This window comes from Salmo salar, chromosome ssa11, assembly GCF_905237065.1.
Source record: "Salmo salar chromosome ssa11, Ssal_v3.1, whole genome shotgun sequence".
In the NCBI taxonomy this organism is placed as follows: Eukaryota; Metazoa; Chordata; class Actinopteri; order Salmoniformes; family Salmonidae; genus Salmo; species Salmo salar.
In genome coordinates, this window is record NC_059452.1 from 15,652,501 (window position 1) to 15,670,020 (window position 17,520).

The 17,520-nt window shown below is 42.6% G+C and overlaps 1 protein-coding gene across 4 annotated transcripts in view; it reads left to right on the top strand.

Annotated features, from left to right (window-relative positions):
• LOC106562153 (amyloid-beta A4 precursor protein-binding family A member 2) overlaps positions 1 to 17,520 on the top strand; it is a 74,546-nt gene that overhangs the window by 42,791 nt on the left and 14,235 nt on the right. For 3 of the 4 annotated variants that reach the window (XM_014126832.2, XM_014126836.2, XM_014126833.2), the window contains exons 3-5: positions 7,578 to 8,923; positions 10,728 to 10,808; positions 16,917 to 16,956. In XM_014126832.2, coding sequence (XP_013982307.2) covers positions 8,219 to 8,923; positions 10,728 to 10,808; positions 16,917 to 16,956 — 826 coding nt within the window. In that variant the 5' untranslated portion in view covers positions 7,578 to 8,218. Of the gene's footprint in view, positions 1 to 4,415; positions 4,544 to 7,577; positions 8,924 to 10,727; positions 10,809 to 16,916; positions 16,957 to 17,520 lie in introns of those variants that run through there. The other variant, XM_014126835.2, reaches the window with a different exon arrangement.

Here is a 17,520-nt window from a genome sequence, read left to right on the forward strand (position 1 = left end):
AATCACTTTCAGGACTGTGTCCATTCTCTTCTAGTCGTGTGGGTACTGGTAGCTTATACTGTACCAGGGAGAAGAGGTTCACAGTGGAATGGTGGTGCAGGGACTGATAATTACTTAATGGGTCCATGTATTATTGTATTATGACTGAATCTCAGTGTGCTATGCTTTAACCTTGATGGGCCAGTGGCAGGGTGAAATTAGTGTGTCTCGGTTTGTACCATCACCATGCCCTGAGGCTGCTGCAGTCATCATGCAGGTCCACCTCTGCACTGGGACCTCAGCTGGTTCACACTAATGACAGCTTTCTCTGTATCGCCTGCAGGAAGTTGTGTGCCTGACTGGAACGCAAGGACCTGACAAAAGGGCTCAAAATTTAACAAACACACACACACACACACACACACACACACACACACACACACACACACACTAACTAGGGCTGCTGAAGAGGAAAACAAATCAACCCTCAGTACGCCTACCTTGCTTCCTGTGTATGTACAGTATATATGGTAATATTCCACCGACTTAATTATAGTCTATTATAAATCTAAATGTGTTTATTGATATCAGTCAATCCAAGGTTTCACCTGGAGTGAAAATATTTCAAGGAAAACCATATAAACAATGTTCGTAGTAAAGAAGTAAAACAAAAACCATGGATGCTAACTGTAATGATGGTGCAGGGAAATGCAGGGAACATACAGTTTGTATTAGACATCTGTCTATAGAAGCTGTCTGGGGATAATTGGCCTTCAAGGAGTTTTCACCCAATCAGGTGCTGTGTGTAACCGATTGTTTTATTCATATTTCTTACCCAAACATATACAGTACCAGTCAAAAGTTTGGACACACCTACTCATTCAAGGGTTTTTCTTTATTTTTACTATTTTCTACATTGTAGAATAATAGTGAAGACATCACAACTATGAAATAACATATATGGACTCATGTAGTAACCAAAAAAGTGTTAAACAGATCAAAATATAATTTAGATGGTGGGAACCACACATGCGGAGATCATCCGTTCACCTACTCTGCGTCTCACAAAGACATGGTTGTTGAAACCAAAAATCTCAAATTTGGACTCGTCAGACCAAAGGACAGATTTCCACCTGTCTAATGTCCATTTCTTGTGTTTCTTGGCCCAAGCAAGTCTCTTCTTATTGGGGTCCTTTAGTAGTGGTTTCTTCGCAGCAATTCGACAATGAAGGCCTGATTCACACAGTCTCCTCTGAACAGTTGATGTCTGTTACTTGAACTCTGTGAAGCATTTATTTGGGCTGCAATTTCTGAGGCTGGTAATTCGAATGAACTTATCCTTTGCAGCAGAGGTAACTCTGGGTCTTCCTTTCCTGTGGCAGTCTTCATGAGAGCCTGTTTCACCATAGCGCTTGATGGTTTTTGTGACTGCACAAAGCTCTTGACTGATCTTCATGTCTTAAATTAATGATGGACTATCATTTCTCTTTGCTTATTTGAGCTGTTCTTGCCATAATATGGACTTGGTCTTTTACCAAATAGGGCTATCTTCTGTATACCCCCCCACCTTGTCACAACACAACTGATTGGCTCAAATGCATTAAGAAGGAAAGAAATTCTGCAAATTAAGAAGGCACACCTGTTAATTGAAATGCATTCCAGGTGACTACCTCATGAAGCTGGTTGAGAGAAGGCCAAGAGTGTGCAAAGTTGTCAAGGCAAAGGGTGGCTACTTTGAAGAATCTCAAATATAAAGTATATTTTGATTTGTTTAACACTTTTTTGCTTACTACACAATTCCATGTGTTATTTCATAGTTTTGATGTCTTCACTATAATTCTACAATGTAGAAAATATTTTAAAAAATAAAGAAAAACCCTTGAATGAGTAGGTGTGTCCAAACCTTTTGACTGGTACTGTTTATTCTCCTGCCTTAGGGAAGAGGGGGTGGGGGACAACAGTTTTCTTCTTCTCTCTGTCTCTCATTTACCTCTCCTCTCTCCTCCCTCGCTTCTGTAAAGAAGATGAAACGAGTGCTGTGTTCCCATTCCACACAGGCATGGAGGTGCAGTAAATCCTTAGCAAATTGTATTACATCTCTGCCTGTTAAGTTGAAATCATGCATCATAGCACTGCAGTCTGGTGTGATGTGTTGGTGATCTGAAGAAATGCATGTGCCTAGGAACAGGGCAACTTTTAACAAGGCACACCAAACGTAATGAAAGGAGTAATGATGCACCTACTCATTTAAGACTCTCAGGAGCAATTCCCCCATTGTTGATCCATTTTATGATCCATTTTCATCTTTGTTATTCTGTTTAAATCGTACAGTATGTAACATCTTTTTGTAGGTGTTTCTTTGTGCTGTAAGAGAGAGTGGGGGGGGAAATGTCTCTCTGCAGTGCACCATAGAGGATGGGTTAATAGATCGTTCACTGTGTTCTGTGCTCATACAGACTAGGCGCACTGTACTACTATGGCTGACCTCTGTAAAAGACCCCCCCCCCACCCCCTGTTAGTTTCCATCATATAGACTGTTTGGTTGTTTAGTTTTGTGGAACTATGAGGCAAAACAGACACCATGTAAACTATATTTTGTCTCCGATGTTTATTGAAAACAAGTACGTTTGCACAATTAGCACTTGTTGTCTCTCAAATCAAATGTATTGCTAAATACACGTGTTTAGCAGATGTTATTGCGGGTGTAGCGAAATGCTTGTAGATGTGAGCAAATACAAAGTTACGGTCGTTGGTTAGCTAGCTAGTGAATTTTGCAATATTAGCATAGACGTGCCGTTAGTTTAAAACACCTCAAAACAAGACCGATGGGTATCAAGAACAAGATAAAACAACACACTGCCTCCTGCCCCATTTGAAGCGTGCACATTGTTTTCGTGACTTGTCAGCTAACCCGTCTGTTGGTCCTACTTTACCCTATACAGAACAGTGGTGTGTGAGACTGATCTTTGAACGTGATCCTGTCATGTGTGGAGTGGAGTTTTCTACGGTGGACGTGGATCAATAATCGGATAGGTTTTGCAATGTGAGCAAGATGCAGTGCCAGTTGAACGTTCAACACATTGCAGCGATGGAAGCTGAAAGGACAGAGACAACAAACTGCAGCTTGTTTGGAAAGGAAGTGATTAAAGCCATCCTATTGGGGTTTACAAAGGAGGCGTTTTATATATCTAATCAAAAAAGCGCTAAAGTGCAATTACTAGCGTGATTAGGGCCAATTAGCTGGGATCCATTTCACTGTTGTTGCCTGCAATACAAATAGGGGCTGCCAATGCCACTGTCTCTCTGTTAACACCAGTTTTGTTTTAATTTTGTCGGCCCTGTACTTCCAGCAAGCTATGGGCTCTTTTAAATATATCCTGTAGAATATAAACAGAATTGTTTCCTTGTTGTTAAGTGTTAGAATGGTTGGGCTGTGGTGAAAGAAACAGATTAACCTCCTTCACAGGTAGATACAGTAAGTCATATTAAGAAAAGCATGGACAGTAGTTGTGTTAGACAAAGATACTGCATAAGCTCGAATATCACGAGGGAACAGCCATAGAGAAGCCACTTTGATATTCCTCTCTTGACATACATATTAGAATGTCCTAATTATAGGAAGCACAAGGGGAGAAACTTCTCTATTGTGCTGTTTTTATGAGCTTTCCAGTCATTTCCTCACTGTGATGCTCATAGTCACTATCCTAATTAAGCTCGTTCAAAAAGGACCAACTGTGATTTGTACTTGGGTTTAGTCGTCAGGCCTGTCATGTGTTTTACTGCAATCAGATGATAGAGAATTGGGACTTGGACACAATAGGCATGTGGCACTGACTGTTGTCAGGATTCAGATTGACATGGTTCTGTGTCGTTCAGGGGGTGATATCTTTGTGAGAGTAGATGTCTATGAGAAATGCAGATTGTTCTGCGTTATATTTCATTTTGATTTAGGGGTATACCAGGGGACAGAATACAAATTGCCCTGAACAGGTAGGACGGATTTCTTATGTATTTGTTGTGATAGGTCGTCATTCACATGGTAATGTATTCAAATTCAATAAAAGCTGTCAAGTCTGTAATTCATACGGCTCAGCCCAAACAAAGCAGAATTTGGGAAAGCTATTTGTGGACTGGGAGGACTGTGGACTGGGATTCTATTGAGAGGTAGGTAGAAACACAGACAAGACACTCTGCACATACAAAATAGATCCAGGCAGACAGAATACATTGAAGGAGAGGTAAAACATACACACTCTTGGTAGAAACACTCAGTCAACAGATTTATCCAGGGCTCCTGTGGGGGATTTATTCAGAACCAAACAAAGAGGAGGTGAAAGGTCATTGGTACCCATAGGAGGCAGTTACTCTTAGCTACCAATAATTGCCCATTGGGAGTGGCGGGGGGCGGGGCTGGCTGCTAGAGGATGCTGGAAAGAATAGGGGGAACAGGGAGGTGGAAGAGGAGAGCAGCTGGTGAGGGATGGGGTAAGGCAGGGCTATACGCCTGTATCACTACACGCCTGGCCCTGTTCAACACTACTACTGCTCAGGACCAGAGACAGAGGTAGGACATATTTATTATTATTATTTAAAAAAAATTAATTGAACCTTTATTTAACTAGGCAAGTCAGTGAAGAACAAATTCTTATTTACAATGACGGACAAACCCAGACGATGCTGGGCCAATTTTGCACCACCCTGTGGGTCTCCCATTCACGGCCGGATGTGATACAGCCTGGATTTGAACCAGGGACTGTAGTGACGCCTCTTGCACTGAGATGCAGTGCCTTAGACCGCTACGCCCCTCGGGTGCCTAAAGTTAAATATAGTTCCTCCATATTATTATTGCTCTTTATGAGTCTCTGCCAGTCAGATATCTACAGAATGTGTCGTGATCACATTTCTTATTGTACCTACTATAACGATAGAAGGCTGGGTTGAATGGGGAATCATGTGTTCTGTATATGTGTTTGAACTTGCTCTCCCCATAGACTTTCCAGTGAACAGCCTCTTTGTCTAGCAACAGCATCAGCAGTATTGCTCCGAGTCAGTCACCTGAATGAATGGCCATAATGTGGGTTGTGAATGTGTGCTTCTGGAGCTATACCTAGTCCACCCCCCAGACACAGCCTCCTGACGGAGAGGGAGGTGGGGAGCGGGCTGGAGTGGGGGTAATTAGCTGTTGCAATCACCTGTGATGGAAAGCGTAATTATAGGCGGTGAGAGAAGAGGGGAAAGGAACAACAAAAGCCCCTCAGAGAGCAGCCAGTTGTTAGTGGCAGCTGGTGGAGATGAGACAGGTGGAAGGAACATAGAGGAGGAGAGAAAGTGGGACACCAGGTCACTCTCTCTTTAAATCGCAGTATTGTATTACTCATCTAATGTTTTTGTGCCGGCACTCGTCTTCACAGCTGTGTGTGTGTGTGTGTGTGTGTGTGTGTATATGTCCTCTATTAATGGCTTCTCACGTGATTTATACCATCCCTTCGCTGTTTGATGGCTTTTTAATGAGATTGTTGAATTTGTTTAGGGCCCTGTGTGCAGAGGCAACAGAAATACCCCGATATAATCTCTCCCTGCTCGCCTCGTGGCCGCACCCTAACAATGATTCGAGCGCTCTGAATTAGAATGATCCCAATCTCCCAGGCGAGCCATTCTCCACCCTGCTGTGTGCAGATCAATACCAGTCCAGGTACTCTGGGAGACTGAACATCACGCCAATCTCTCCCGATCTATGAGTGAATATTCACAGGCCTCTGTGTAGAGATGACCCCCATTTGAGTATTGATTGTATAACTGTCAAAGTCCAATTAGCTTAAGGTAAAGGCAGGCTCCCTCTTTGTTTCATTCTCTTGCCTCAGGCATTTGTCCGCAGGCCAAACACAACTCAATGCAAAGCGCTGTATTGAGCAGAGTTCTGTATTGTGTCAAGCCTAATGCAGTAGTGCTAAGTAAGCACTTAATTGTGGGTGTGGGTAAGCTACTCGAGAACCTGTCTGCCTCCAATAGCAGTAATTGATCAGGTCTTTCAGTGGTGAAGAGATCCTGTGTCCATTTGCAGGTTGAGAGAAAGAGGGGCATTTGTGTTCAGCAGGGGAATCAATGTGCATCAGCTATTTGTAAAGGCATGGATGCTATGTTAGGAGTTAGGTCTAACTTAGAGGTATGCACAGCCTGTTTGTTTTGTCAGACTAGTTCTCCTGATCTTTACCACAGTGAGGTGCCCATGATGGTTGTTTGGAGCTGTGTTTCTATACTGAGATCAATGCTTCTACAATGCTAGCTGTAATATGCTGGGGACTCCTGGGCCTGGGGTGTGTATGTGGTTAAACGCTTTCATAATGCAGATCGTTTGTGGCTTCCATCATTGTAATTGTCTCCATCATTTAAAATCCCACATATACTGTATATAGTTTTTATAAATACATACAGTACCAGTCAAAAGTTTGGACTCACCCACTCATTCAAGGGTTTTTCTTTATTTTTACTATTTTCTACATTGTAGAATAATAGTGAAGACATCAACACTTTGAAAGAACACATATGGAATCATGTAGTAACCAAAAAAGTGTTAAATCAAAATATGTTTTATATTTGAGATTCTTCAACGTAGCCACCCTTTGCCTTGATGACAGCTTTGCACACTCTTGGCATTCTCTCAACCAGCTTCATGAGGAATGCTTTTCCAACAGTCTTGAAGGAGTTTCCACATATGCTGAGCACTTGTTGGCTGCTTTTCTTTCACATTTTTGCTAAGAGTATTATTATATTATTGATTGATTGACTATGACTTTTCAAATCACCCAGCAGTGCTATTTGCAGAGTTAGCTCCAGGTAAATGTTGCAATTCTTCAGCTATTCCTGAACCTGCAACCACAAACAAGCTACAAAGGGACAGTACCAAAACAAATCATTTAATGATTCTATCTCTTCGCAGAAAAATCTGCAGAGCTGGGATGGTTGTATTCCATTTTATATAACATTCTATTGATTGCAAGAATTTTGTATAATACTTTTAATTGAAAAACTCAAAGTTTTGAATCCGGCGTGGTTTTGTGTATCAGTTCTTAAACCATGTGCCAACTATTTTGCAATCTATATGGCACAGATGTCAATTTTTGGTCCTTAAATTAAACTGGTATACTTTTTTATTTATCACAATTTTCTTTAACCAATTTTGGTCTTTAATGCAGGGCCGACAGACAAGTTCCTTACTTTCTCCCCCTTCCACTTGCCTCTTCCATTTTTGCGGAAATGCTGCAATTAGTTTGCTGTAATTTTGGGTAGAGCGGTGGGTAAAAGCCTTTATTTGTTCCCTCACCATTGGTTCCCTCACTTCCCTCACTATGTCTTGTTTTGAATGTGTCAGTCATAGTGCATCTCTAATTGGCCCTAACAGGGTTTCACAATAGGACAACAGAGTGGTTAACTCTCTCACTGTGTCTAAAAGGCTCACTCACTGGGGGATGCGTAACACTTCCAACACGTTTCATCTTTGTAGCCTTCCTGCACTGTGTTTCATTGAAATGTTGTTTGTGATGATTGTACTGTAGCAGTATAGCTCTAATGGTGCGGTTCTGTCTTTCTGCCTTCTGTAGGACTGAGGACAGTTGAGATGCATGGCCTGTAAGCAGCCAGCGCCAGTGATGGCTCACAGGAAGAGGCCAGGGACCAGCGGCTCCAGCTGCAGCATGGTGGTGCCCCCCGTCCGGCCCCCCTGCCCCGCCGCCTACCCCCCAGAGCAGCACGACCAGGAGCATGAGGAGGGGCCGGGGAGGAGGAGGAGGAGGAGGTCCACTACTGCCGCCAGCAGGGCCTGGAGCCAGAGCTGACGAACAGCCGGCCAGCTACACCTACTACACCTGAGCCGGAACACGAACATGAACACAGCCATGACCACGATCACCCAGACTGCCACGACCATGATGACCACAGTCACAGCAGCGACCATGCAGAGTGCCATGGCCACGAGCATGCAGACTATCACGGTCACAGTCACGACGACGTAGACTGCCATAACCACGGCCACGTCCACAGTCACATCAATGACCACGACCATGCAGGCTGCCACGGCCACCGTCACGACCACGCTGACAGCCTGGACGGGGACTCCAGCTCTGACTATGTGAACAACACCTCAGAGGAGGAGGACTATGATGAAGGTCTGCCGGAGGAGGACGAGGGCGTCACCTACTACATCCGCTACTGCCCTGAGGATGACAGCTACCTGGAGGGCAGCATGGACTGCAACGAGGCCGAGGCTGACTACACCGCCAGCACTGTGCAGCACCTCCGGTCTGAGCCCCCGGGCGACACAGACGAGTGCCAGGAGGCGGTGGAGGAGTGGGCGGAGGGAGAAGGAGGGGTGGAGGTGGGGGAGGTGCGCTGTGAGGTGGTGGAGCAGGACCCAGATGAACAGATCTACAACGTCCTGGACCCCCACCCCGCCACCGTCCAGCACGAGTCCCCCCCACCCACAGAGGAGGAGGAAGAGGAGGAGGAGGTGAGAGCTGGGGTTGCCTACACTGGGGACTACTATGGCCCAGAGGAGGACAATGGGAACTCCGTGGTTCACGTACCGCGGTCTCCATACCGTGGCCGTAAGGTGGTAGTGGAGGGGGAGACAGGGGAGGAGGCAGAGGAGGACATTGACCAGATAGTGGCAGAGATCAAGATGAGTATGAGCATGGGTAGTCTGAGCAGCGGTGGCACTGACCAGAGCCCTGACGAGCTGGTGCAAGACAGTGTACCCAGTGATTACCACCCTCCTGAGGCCCACGCCAAGCCTGAGCCTGCCCCCTACACCCCAACCCCACACCGCCATGACAGCAGACCCAAGTCCCTCAACCTCCCCTCCACACGGCACAACAACCCTGAGCTCCAGAGGGGCTTCAAGGTTCGCTCCCGCACCCCGGAGGAGCGACAGCAGTGGGCTCAAGAACAGGTGAGAGGGACAGGCCATTTTGGTGGGTATTTTCTATACACACTCATTGAATCTCCTCTATTGAAATGATGTGAATGACAAGTCAGACGTACAGTTAAGGTGATGTGTTGAGAAGGTTGTCAGAGTATAAATCCAACGTTTAATCTCTCTTCCAGATTGTACAGGGAGATGAAGGGCACAGTGATCAAAGTAATTTTCAGACTACATTTTTCCAATCCAAAATGTCTAATGCCTCTAACACTAATCTCCCGGATAAACATGACTTGGGTTTTTAATCATCTAGATTTTGGGGCTTTTTCCAAAGTATCAATTTTAGAAGGACTATAACCAACCCTTAAATCATGGTCCTCCTTCTTTACACTTTACCTGATCTGTATAGAGTAACGTTATACATTCAAGGTCAAATCGGGGCTGCTTATATTTGTCCTGTTTCACACATGCACAAGTGTGTAACCTGTACAGTGTAGTGGTGTAATGGAAATAGATTTTCTTTGCATATCCCACTCCCCCTGAGACACCCTCGGAGAGTGGGGTCACGACATGTGTTTAATACAGTCAGACCGTACACAAGATGTACGGCCTGGTTATGTTCAGATGCCATTGGAACTGATTAAAACAAGATTTGTGATAGGGAGATATTTATTATGTGTGAGGTGGTTGACAGGCAGGTTATTGCACTGTAGCTATAGTGCAGCTAGTGAGACCCTTCCCCTCCCCTGCTGGAGACCCAGCCACAGCCAGACACCTTGAGCTCCCCTCTCCATCTCCCACGCCCACTGCCCTCATTCAGATCCAGCCTGTTCTTGTATTCCACACAGGCGCACGCACACACACACACACACACACACACCTCTTCCTGTCCTCCACCAAGCCCCTCTCTGAGTCCTACCATGCTCACCCCCAGCCCAGCCAGATGGTGAGGTGAGGGGAGAGCCTGTGTGTGTGCCCTGCGGTATGGGATGGCAGAATGCTGCTACACACCTGCTCCATCGTGTACATATGTGTTATGCATAACTGTGTGTATGGTTGTGGTTATGTGTGTTGTCTTTACTGTGTTGTTGGAGAGAAGTGGGACAAGCCACATACCTGGATTGTATTGGAAGCAAGCACATATTGTGCAGAACAGTCACTGACAACAACAATAGAAAATCTACTGCCCAGGTTAAATTCGGTGACTGTTTGTGATTTTACGCAGCAGTTGTAGATGTTTTGCAGAAAGCTTTCAGCATTCAGGTACTGTGATTAAGGCTCACTGAAGTGTTTGAAAACATCAGATTCAGGCTGGATACTTCCTGCTTCCTCAGGGCAGAGATTTGTTTCATCCTGTCAAACAAATGGATATAATTATTATTGAATTACTGTTTGCTCAAACTGATGTGTAGATGTTGAATACTAATCAGGACTTATGATTGTGTTGTCGCTGTAAAAATAAGGATTGTTGAGTTAAGTAAATATGAAATGAGAGCAATTTCATAATCTTTCATTTCATAATCTCTACCATGCTTTGCTAAGTAAATGTGAACTGTCAAGGCTATAGTGGTACTCAAGACAACATGTTGTCCTGTGTGTATTTCACAGAACTCAATTCATGTCTAATAATAGCATGACCTTATTTTTTTCACATTACAACTACTTCTTTCTCCGACCCATAGAGAAATGTATCGGACTGTATTACTAATGTATGTTAGCTGTAGCTCCCTAAGGGACTGGTCCTTTTTTTCTTCATTTCTACTGTCTGCTTGGAAAAGTTTTATTAACTCTCTGTCCTCTAGTCTCTGTTTAACCCCTGGTTTAACCCCCACAGATGACCAACGGTGCAGAGCAGCCCAGGAAACAGCAGCGTTCTGACCTCAACGTGCCGCTGGAGAACAACAATGTCCCGGAGGTAAACTGTCTCTGTCTGCAGTCCGAACTCATTGTGACAGATGATATTATGTGGAATACATAACAGTATTATTACTGTCCTGTGCTTGTCCTTCAGAGCCCGTGTCATGGGTGTGAAGAGATGTTCTTCAGATTATTTATCATCAAATCAAGCTTAATTTATACATCAGATTTCAGACATGGTATGCAACACAATGTGCTTTACAGGAAAAACGAATAAAAACAATGAAAATAAAAGCTGTATCGCAGAGCTGTTTGCTTTGCTAGTTAGAGCCTAATGTTAGCTAGCTAACATTGAACCTGGTTGGTTAGCTCCCACCAGATTCATGCAGGGTAGTAACGACATGATTTAGCACTATGTTCATTGTTGTTTAACTAGCTAACTTTAGCTGGCTGGCTCGTTAGCTAACATTACGTGATGTGTGTGATCTTATAAGTTGTTTACCTAGCTAGGTTCATTGTTTACCCACAGTTGAAGTCGGAAGTTTACATACACCTTAGCCAAATACATTTAAACTCAGTTTTTCACAATTCCTGACATTTAATCATAGTAAAAATTTCCTGTTTTAGGTCATTTAAGTTCACCACTTTATTTTAAGAATGTGAAATGTCAAAATAATAGTAGAGAGAATGATTTATTTCAGCTTTTATTTCTTTCATCACATTCCCAGTGGGTCAGAAGTTTACATACACTCAATTAGTATTTGGTAGCATTGCCTTTAAATTGTTTAACTTGGGTCAAACGTTTCGGGTAGCCTTCCACAAGCTTCCCACAATAAGTTGGGTGAATTTTGGCCCATTCCTCCTGACAGAGCTGGTGTAACTGAGTCAGGTTTGTAGGCCTCCTTGCTCGCACACGCTTTTTCAGTTCTGCCCACACATTTTCTATAGGATTGAGGTCAGGGCTTTGTGATGGCCACTCCGATACCTTGACTTTGTTGTCCTTAAGCCATTTTGCCACAACTTTGGAAGTATGCTTGGGGTCATTGTCCATTTGGAAGACCCATTTGCGAACAAGCTTTAACTTCCTGACTGATATCTTGAGATGTTGCTTCAATATATCCACACAATTTTCCTCCCTCATGATGCCATCTATTTTGTGAAGTGCACCAGTCCCTCCTGCAGCAAAGCACCCCCACAACATGATGCTGCCACCACTGTGCTTCACGGTTGGGATGGTGTTCTTCGGCTTGCAAGCATCCTCCTTTTTCCTCCAAACATAACGATGGTCATTATGGCCAAACAGTTCTATTTTTGTTTCATCAGACCAGAGGACATTTCTCCAAAAAGTACGATCTTTGTCCCCATGTGCAGTTGCAAACCATAGTCTGGCTTTTTTATGGCGGTTTTGGAGCAGTGGCTTCTTCCTTGCTGAGCAGCCTTTCAGGTTATGTCGATATAGGACTCGTTTTACTGTGGATATAGATACTTTTGTACCTGTTTCCTCCAGCATCTTCACAAGGTCCTTTGCTGTTGTTCTGGGATTGATTTGCACTTTTCGCACCAAAGTACGTTCATCTCTAGGAGACAGAACGCATCTCCTTCCTGAGTGGTATGATGGCTGCGTGGTCCCATGGTGTTTATTAGAGGTCGACCAATTATGATTTTTCAACGCCTATACCGATACCGATTATTGGAGGACCAGAAAGGCCGATACCGATTAATCTGCCGATTTTTTTTTTTTATTATTATTATTTTTTTTTTTTTAATTTTTATTTATTTATTTATTTATTATTTTTTTTTTTTTTTTTATTTTTTTATATATTATTTTTTTGTTGTTGAAATAATGACAATTACAACAATACTGAATGAACACTTATTTTAGCTTAATATAATACATAAATACTATCAATTTAGCCTCAAATAAATAATGAAACATGTTCAATTTGGTTTAAATAATGCAAAAACAAAGTGTTGGAGAAGAAAGTAAAAGTGCAATATGTGCCATGTAAAAAAGCTAATGTTTAAGTTCCTTGCTCAGAACATGAGAACATATGAAAGCTGGTGGTTCCTTTTAACATGAGTCTTCAATATTCCCAGGTAAGAAGTTTTAGGTTGTAGTTATTATAGGAATTATAGGACTATTTCTCTCTATACGATTTGTGTTTCATATACCTTTGACTATTGGATGTTCTTATAGGCACTTTAGTATTGCCAGTGTAACAGTATAGCTTCCGTCCCTCTCCTCGCTCCTACCTGGGCTCGAACCAGGAACACATCGACAACAGCCACCCTCGAAGCAGCGTTACCCATGTAGAGCAAGGGGAACAACTACTCCAAGTCTCAGAGCGAGTGACGTTTGAAACGCTATTAGCGCGCACCCCGCTAACTAGCTAGCCATTTCACATCAGTTACACCAGCCTAATCTCGGGAGTTGATAGGCTTGAAGTCATAAACAGCGCAATGCTTGAAGAATTGCGAAGAGCTGCTGGCAAAACGCATGAAGGTGCTGTTTTGAATGAATGCTTACGAGCCTGCTGCTGCCAACCATCGCTCAGTCAGACTGCTCTATCAAATATCAAATCATAGACATAATTATAATATAACACACAGAAATACGAGCCTTTGGTCATTAATATGGTCGAATCCGGATACTATCATTTCGAAAACGAAACGTTTATTATTTCAGTGAAATACGGAACGGTTCCGTATTTTATCTAACGGGTGGCATCCCTAAGTCTAAATATTCCTGTTACATTGCACAACCTTCAATGTTATGTCATAATTATGTACAATTCTGGCAAATTAATTACGGCCTTTGTTAGGAATAAATGGACTTCACACAGTCCGCAATGAGCCAGGCGGCCCAAACTGCTGTATATACCCTGACTGCTTGCACGGAACGCTAGAGAAGTGATACAAATTCATGTTAGCAGGCAATATTAACTAAATATGCAGGTTTAAAAATATATACTTGTGTATTGATTTTAAAGAAAGGCATTGATGTTTATGGTTATGTACATTGGTGCAACGACAGTGCTTTTTTCGCAAATGCGCTTGTTAAATCATCACCCGTTTGTCGAAGTAGGCTGTGATTCGATGACAAATTAACAGGCACCGCATCGATTATATGCAACGCAGGACACAGATAAACTAGTAATATCATCAGCCATGTGTAGTTAACTAGTGATTATGTTAAGATTGATCATTTTTTATAAGATACGTTTAATGCTAGCTAGCAACTTACCTTGGCTTCTTGCTGCCCTCGCGTAACAGGTAGTCAGCCTGCCATGCAGGCTCCTCGTGGAGTGCAATGTTAGACCATTGGACTAGTAACCGGAAGGTTGCAAAAACAAATCCCCGAATCCCCCCTGAACAAGGCAGTTAACCCCCGTTCCTAGGCCGTCATTGAAAATAAGAATGTGTTTTGAATCTGACTTGCCTAGTTAAATAAAGGTGTCCAAAAAAATCGGCAAATCGGTGGCCAAAAATACCAATTACCGATTGTTATGAAAACTTGAAATCGGCCCTAATTAATCGGCCATTCCGATTAATCGGTCGACGTCTAGTGTTTACACTTGCATACTATTGTTTGTACAGATGAACGTAGTACCTTCAGGCGTTTGGAAATTGCTCCCGAGGATGAACCAGATTTGTGGAGGTGTACCATTTTTTTTCTGAGGTCTTGGCTGATTTCTTTTGATTTTCCCATTATGTAAAGCAAAGAGGCACTGAGTTTGAAGGTAGGCCTTGAAATACATCCACAGGTATACCTCCAATTGACTCAAATGATGTCAGTTAGCCTATCAGAATTTTCTAAAGCCATGACATAATTTTCTGGAATTTTCCAAGCTGTTTAAAGGCACAGTCAACTTATGTAAGCTGTAAACTGTATGTAAGTATGTAAACTTCTGGCCCACTGGAATTGTGATACAGTGAATTATAAGTTAAATAATCTGTCTGTAAACAATTGTTGTAAAAATGACTTGTGTCATGCACAAAGTAGATGTCCTAACCGACTTGCCAAAAATATAGTTTGTTAACAAGACATTTGTGGAGTGGTTGAAAAACAAGTTTTAATGACTCCAACCTAAGTGTATGTAAACTTCCGACTTCATCTGTAGCTAGCTAGCTACATGTCTTAAGCTAAAGTGTACAACACACGTTGCATACGGCCGGTGTCAGTAAACGTCGGCAAAAAAGTGTAACGAAATTGTTGCCAGCAGAGCTGCTTAGGCTGTTTTCATGTTATCCAGAGGTGAACAAATAATCGGCCAGAGTGTCAAGTGTGCTCTCTAAACTCTCCAAGAGCGAAACTAGATGGGTGGGGCTAAAGCTTAAGAGGGTGTGAACGATGCTGAATGGGTGTAGACAAAGAAGAGCTCTTCACTAGATACCAAAACATTCAAAGGCCATTTTCTCAAAAGTGAGTTTACAAGTTTATCAACTTTCAAAGCAGAGTTACTTTCCCATTGTTTCTCAAATCCAGTGTATGATATATAATTCTGTAGCTGTGAGTCTCTTCTTTTATCCAATATAAAAAACACAATTTCAAATTTTGTTACATAAGACCGAATACAGGTGCTGAGTCACATATTTACTACACAACAAACATAAGATATATATATTTTTTAAATGATACAAACGAAACAACTAAAAGGAAAAGCAAAGCAAAAAATATGTGTTTCAAGATCTCTTTAAAATATGTCCACAGTTTTGGCCCCCTTCAGGTTCTCTGGCAGGCTATTCCAGAGCCTGGGGGTATAATAACTAAAGGCTGCCTCTCCATGCCTCGTTAAAAGGCCAGTGCCAGAGGATTTATGAGGATCAGTGAACTGTGTTTATGAATGAATGAAGTCCCTGTCTCCAGGTAACAGTGTGGTTGTCCAGTTTTCTTAAGGAAATCACCACTGTTATTATTGTGGACATTTCTCTCAAGGACATTCTATACAAGGTTGCTATCCTCATTCCCCACTTCCATTGCTCTAAAAGGAAGGGAATTGGCTGTGCCCTTTTTTGACTCTGCAGTCAAGACACTGGTTGAGAGCAGCAAGCTGTGTGTCAGGGAAACCACTCAACCTTGACCTGACTGTTCAAGTGACGCTCAGAGACAAAGCCCTTTCTCCCCTGCCCAACCCATTCTTATCATCCTAACACCGATTTGTATGGTCAGACTTTCATTCACACCCCAGCACTAAGGCTGGAGAGCACAGCCGAACTGCAGAGCGAGGCACGTCTTCACTTTAAAGGTCATCTAGAATGATACGGTAGCATTTAAGTATTGTATATTTGCGGGAGGCCACTATAGCATAAGTGTACTAAGATATACTAGGAAGTTGTTTCCCTTTAAGTTATTAAGTGGTTTGATAGTGCTCCTGGGCCTTCCTCACAGACTGTAATGAACTGCTTCACATATTTCAGCCTGGACCCTCCATTTGAGTGGCATGTCTTTCAAGTGATGCCCATTACTCAGAGTGCTTTAATGTGTGGCTCTCTCATTCAGAGCTTTGTGGAAGTATTGATATACAGTTGTTTCACATCTGAAGATGTAGGCATGTCATGACCCTACATGTTAACATGGACCACTGTTTACAATCAGGTCGATGCCATGAAGTGTTACTTCCTTTGATCTGTACTATATACACTCTTAGAAAAAAAGGTTCCAAAAGGGTTGTTCGGCTGTCCCCATAGGACAACCCTTTTTGGGTGCAGGTAGAACCGTTTTTGGTTCCAGTTAGGACCCTTTTGAGTTCCATGTAGAACTCTCTGTGGGAAGGGTTCTACCTGGAACCAAAAAGGATTCTTCAAAGGGTTCTCTTATGGGGACAACCGAAGAACCCTTTTAGGTTCTAGATACCACATGCTTTTCTAAGAGTGTAGCACACGTCTATGTATTCAGTTCTTGCATTGTTTCTTACATTTTCTTCCTTATCTGTTCATGAATAGGGTTTGTATCGATTTCATAGGCGACTTTGAAATGATGTTCAAAAATGTTTGATCTTCTTTGACAGACTGAAGCTTTTGGAGTTTGTTGGTCTGTTGTTTGTTGTGGAAGCCAAAGAACCTGCCTCTCTGCAAGGCTTCCTTTCAGTTTCATGAAATGAGATAATGCATATTTCATTCTGCTTTACTAATTCAGAGAGTTCAATCAAGACTTTCTGTTTTTCAGGAAACAAAGAAGGCTGCATCTTTCCCCAGCTTTGTTAATGGTAAGGCACCTCTACGTCTGAAATCAAAAGACAAAAATGAATCAAATTCCCAACATCAAAAACAGATATTCCCTGTAAGAGGCTTATATCACTTTGGGTGCAGGGATCTGCTCATTCCAAGAATATTAGATTTGTCTCTCTAATTCAAGCGCCTTAATAACCACTCAAAATCTAGTTGCAAAATGACAGATCATGGAGTATTAAGGAGAGAAAATAATGAGCTTGCAGCTGTTACATGAGATCAACATGTTGAGAGAGAGAGAGATTGATGAACAAATTAATGAGTCTGCGTTTGAAAATGAAGACAAACAAGAAAGTAAAGAGGAATGATCATATATGTGTGGAATATGAATATGTGAATATATGGACAACTATGTGGACAACTACAAATACCTAGGTGTCTGGTTAGACTGTAAACTCTCCTTCCAGACTCACATCACATCAGACTCCAATCCAAAGTTAAATCTAGAATTGGCTTCCTATTTCGCAACAAAGCATCTTTCACTCATGCTGCCAAACATACCCTCGTAAAACGAACCATCTTACCGATCCTCGACTTCGGCG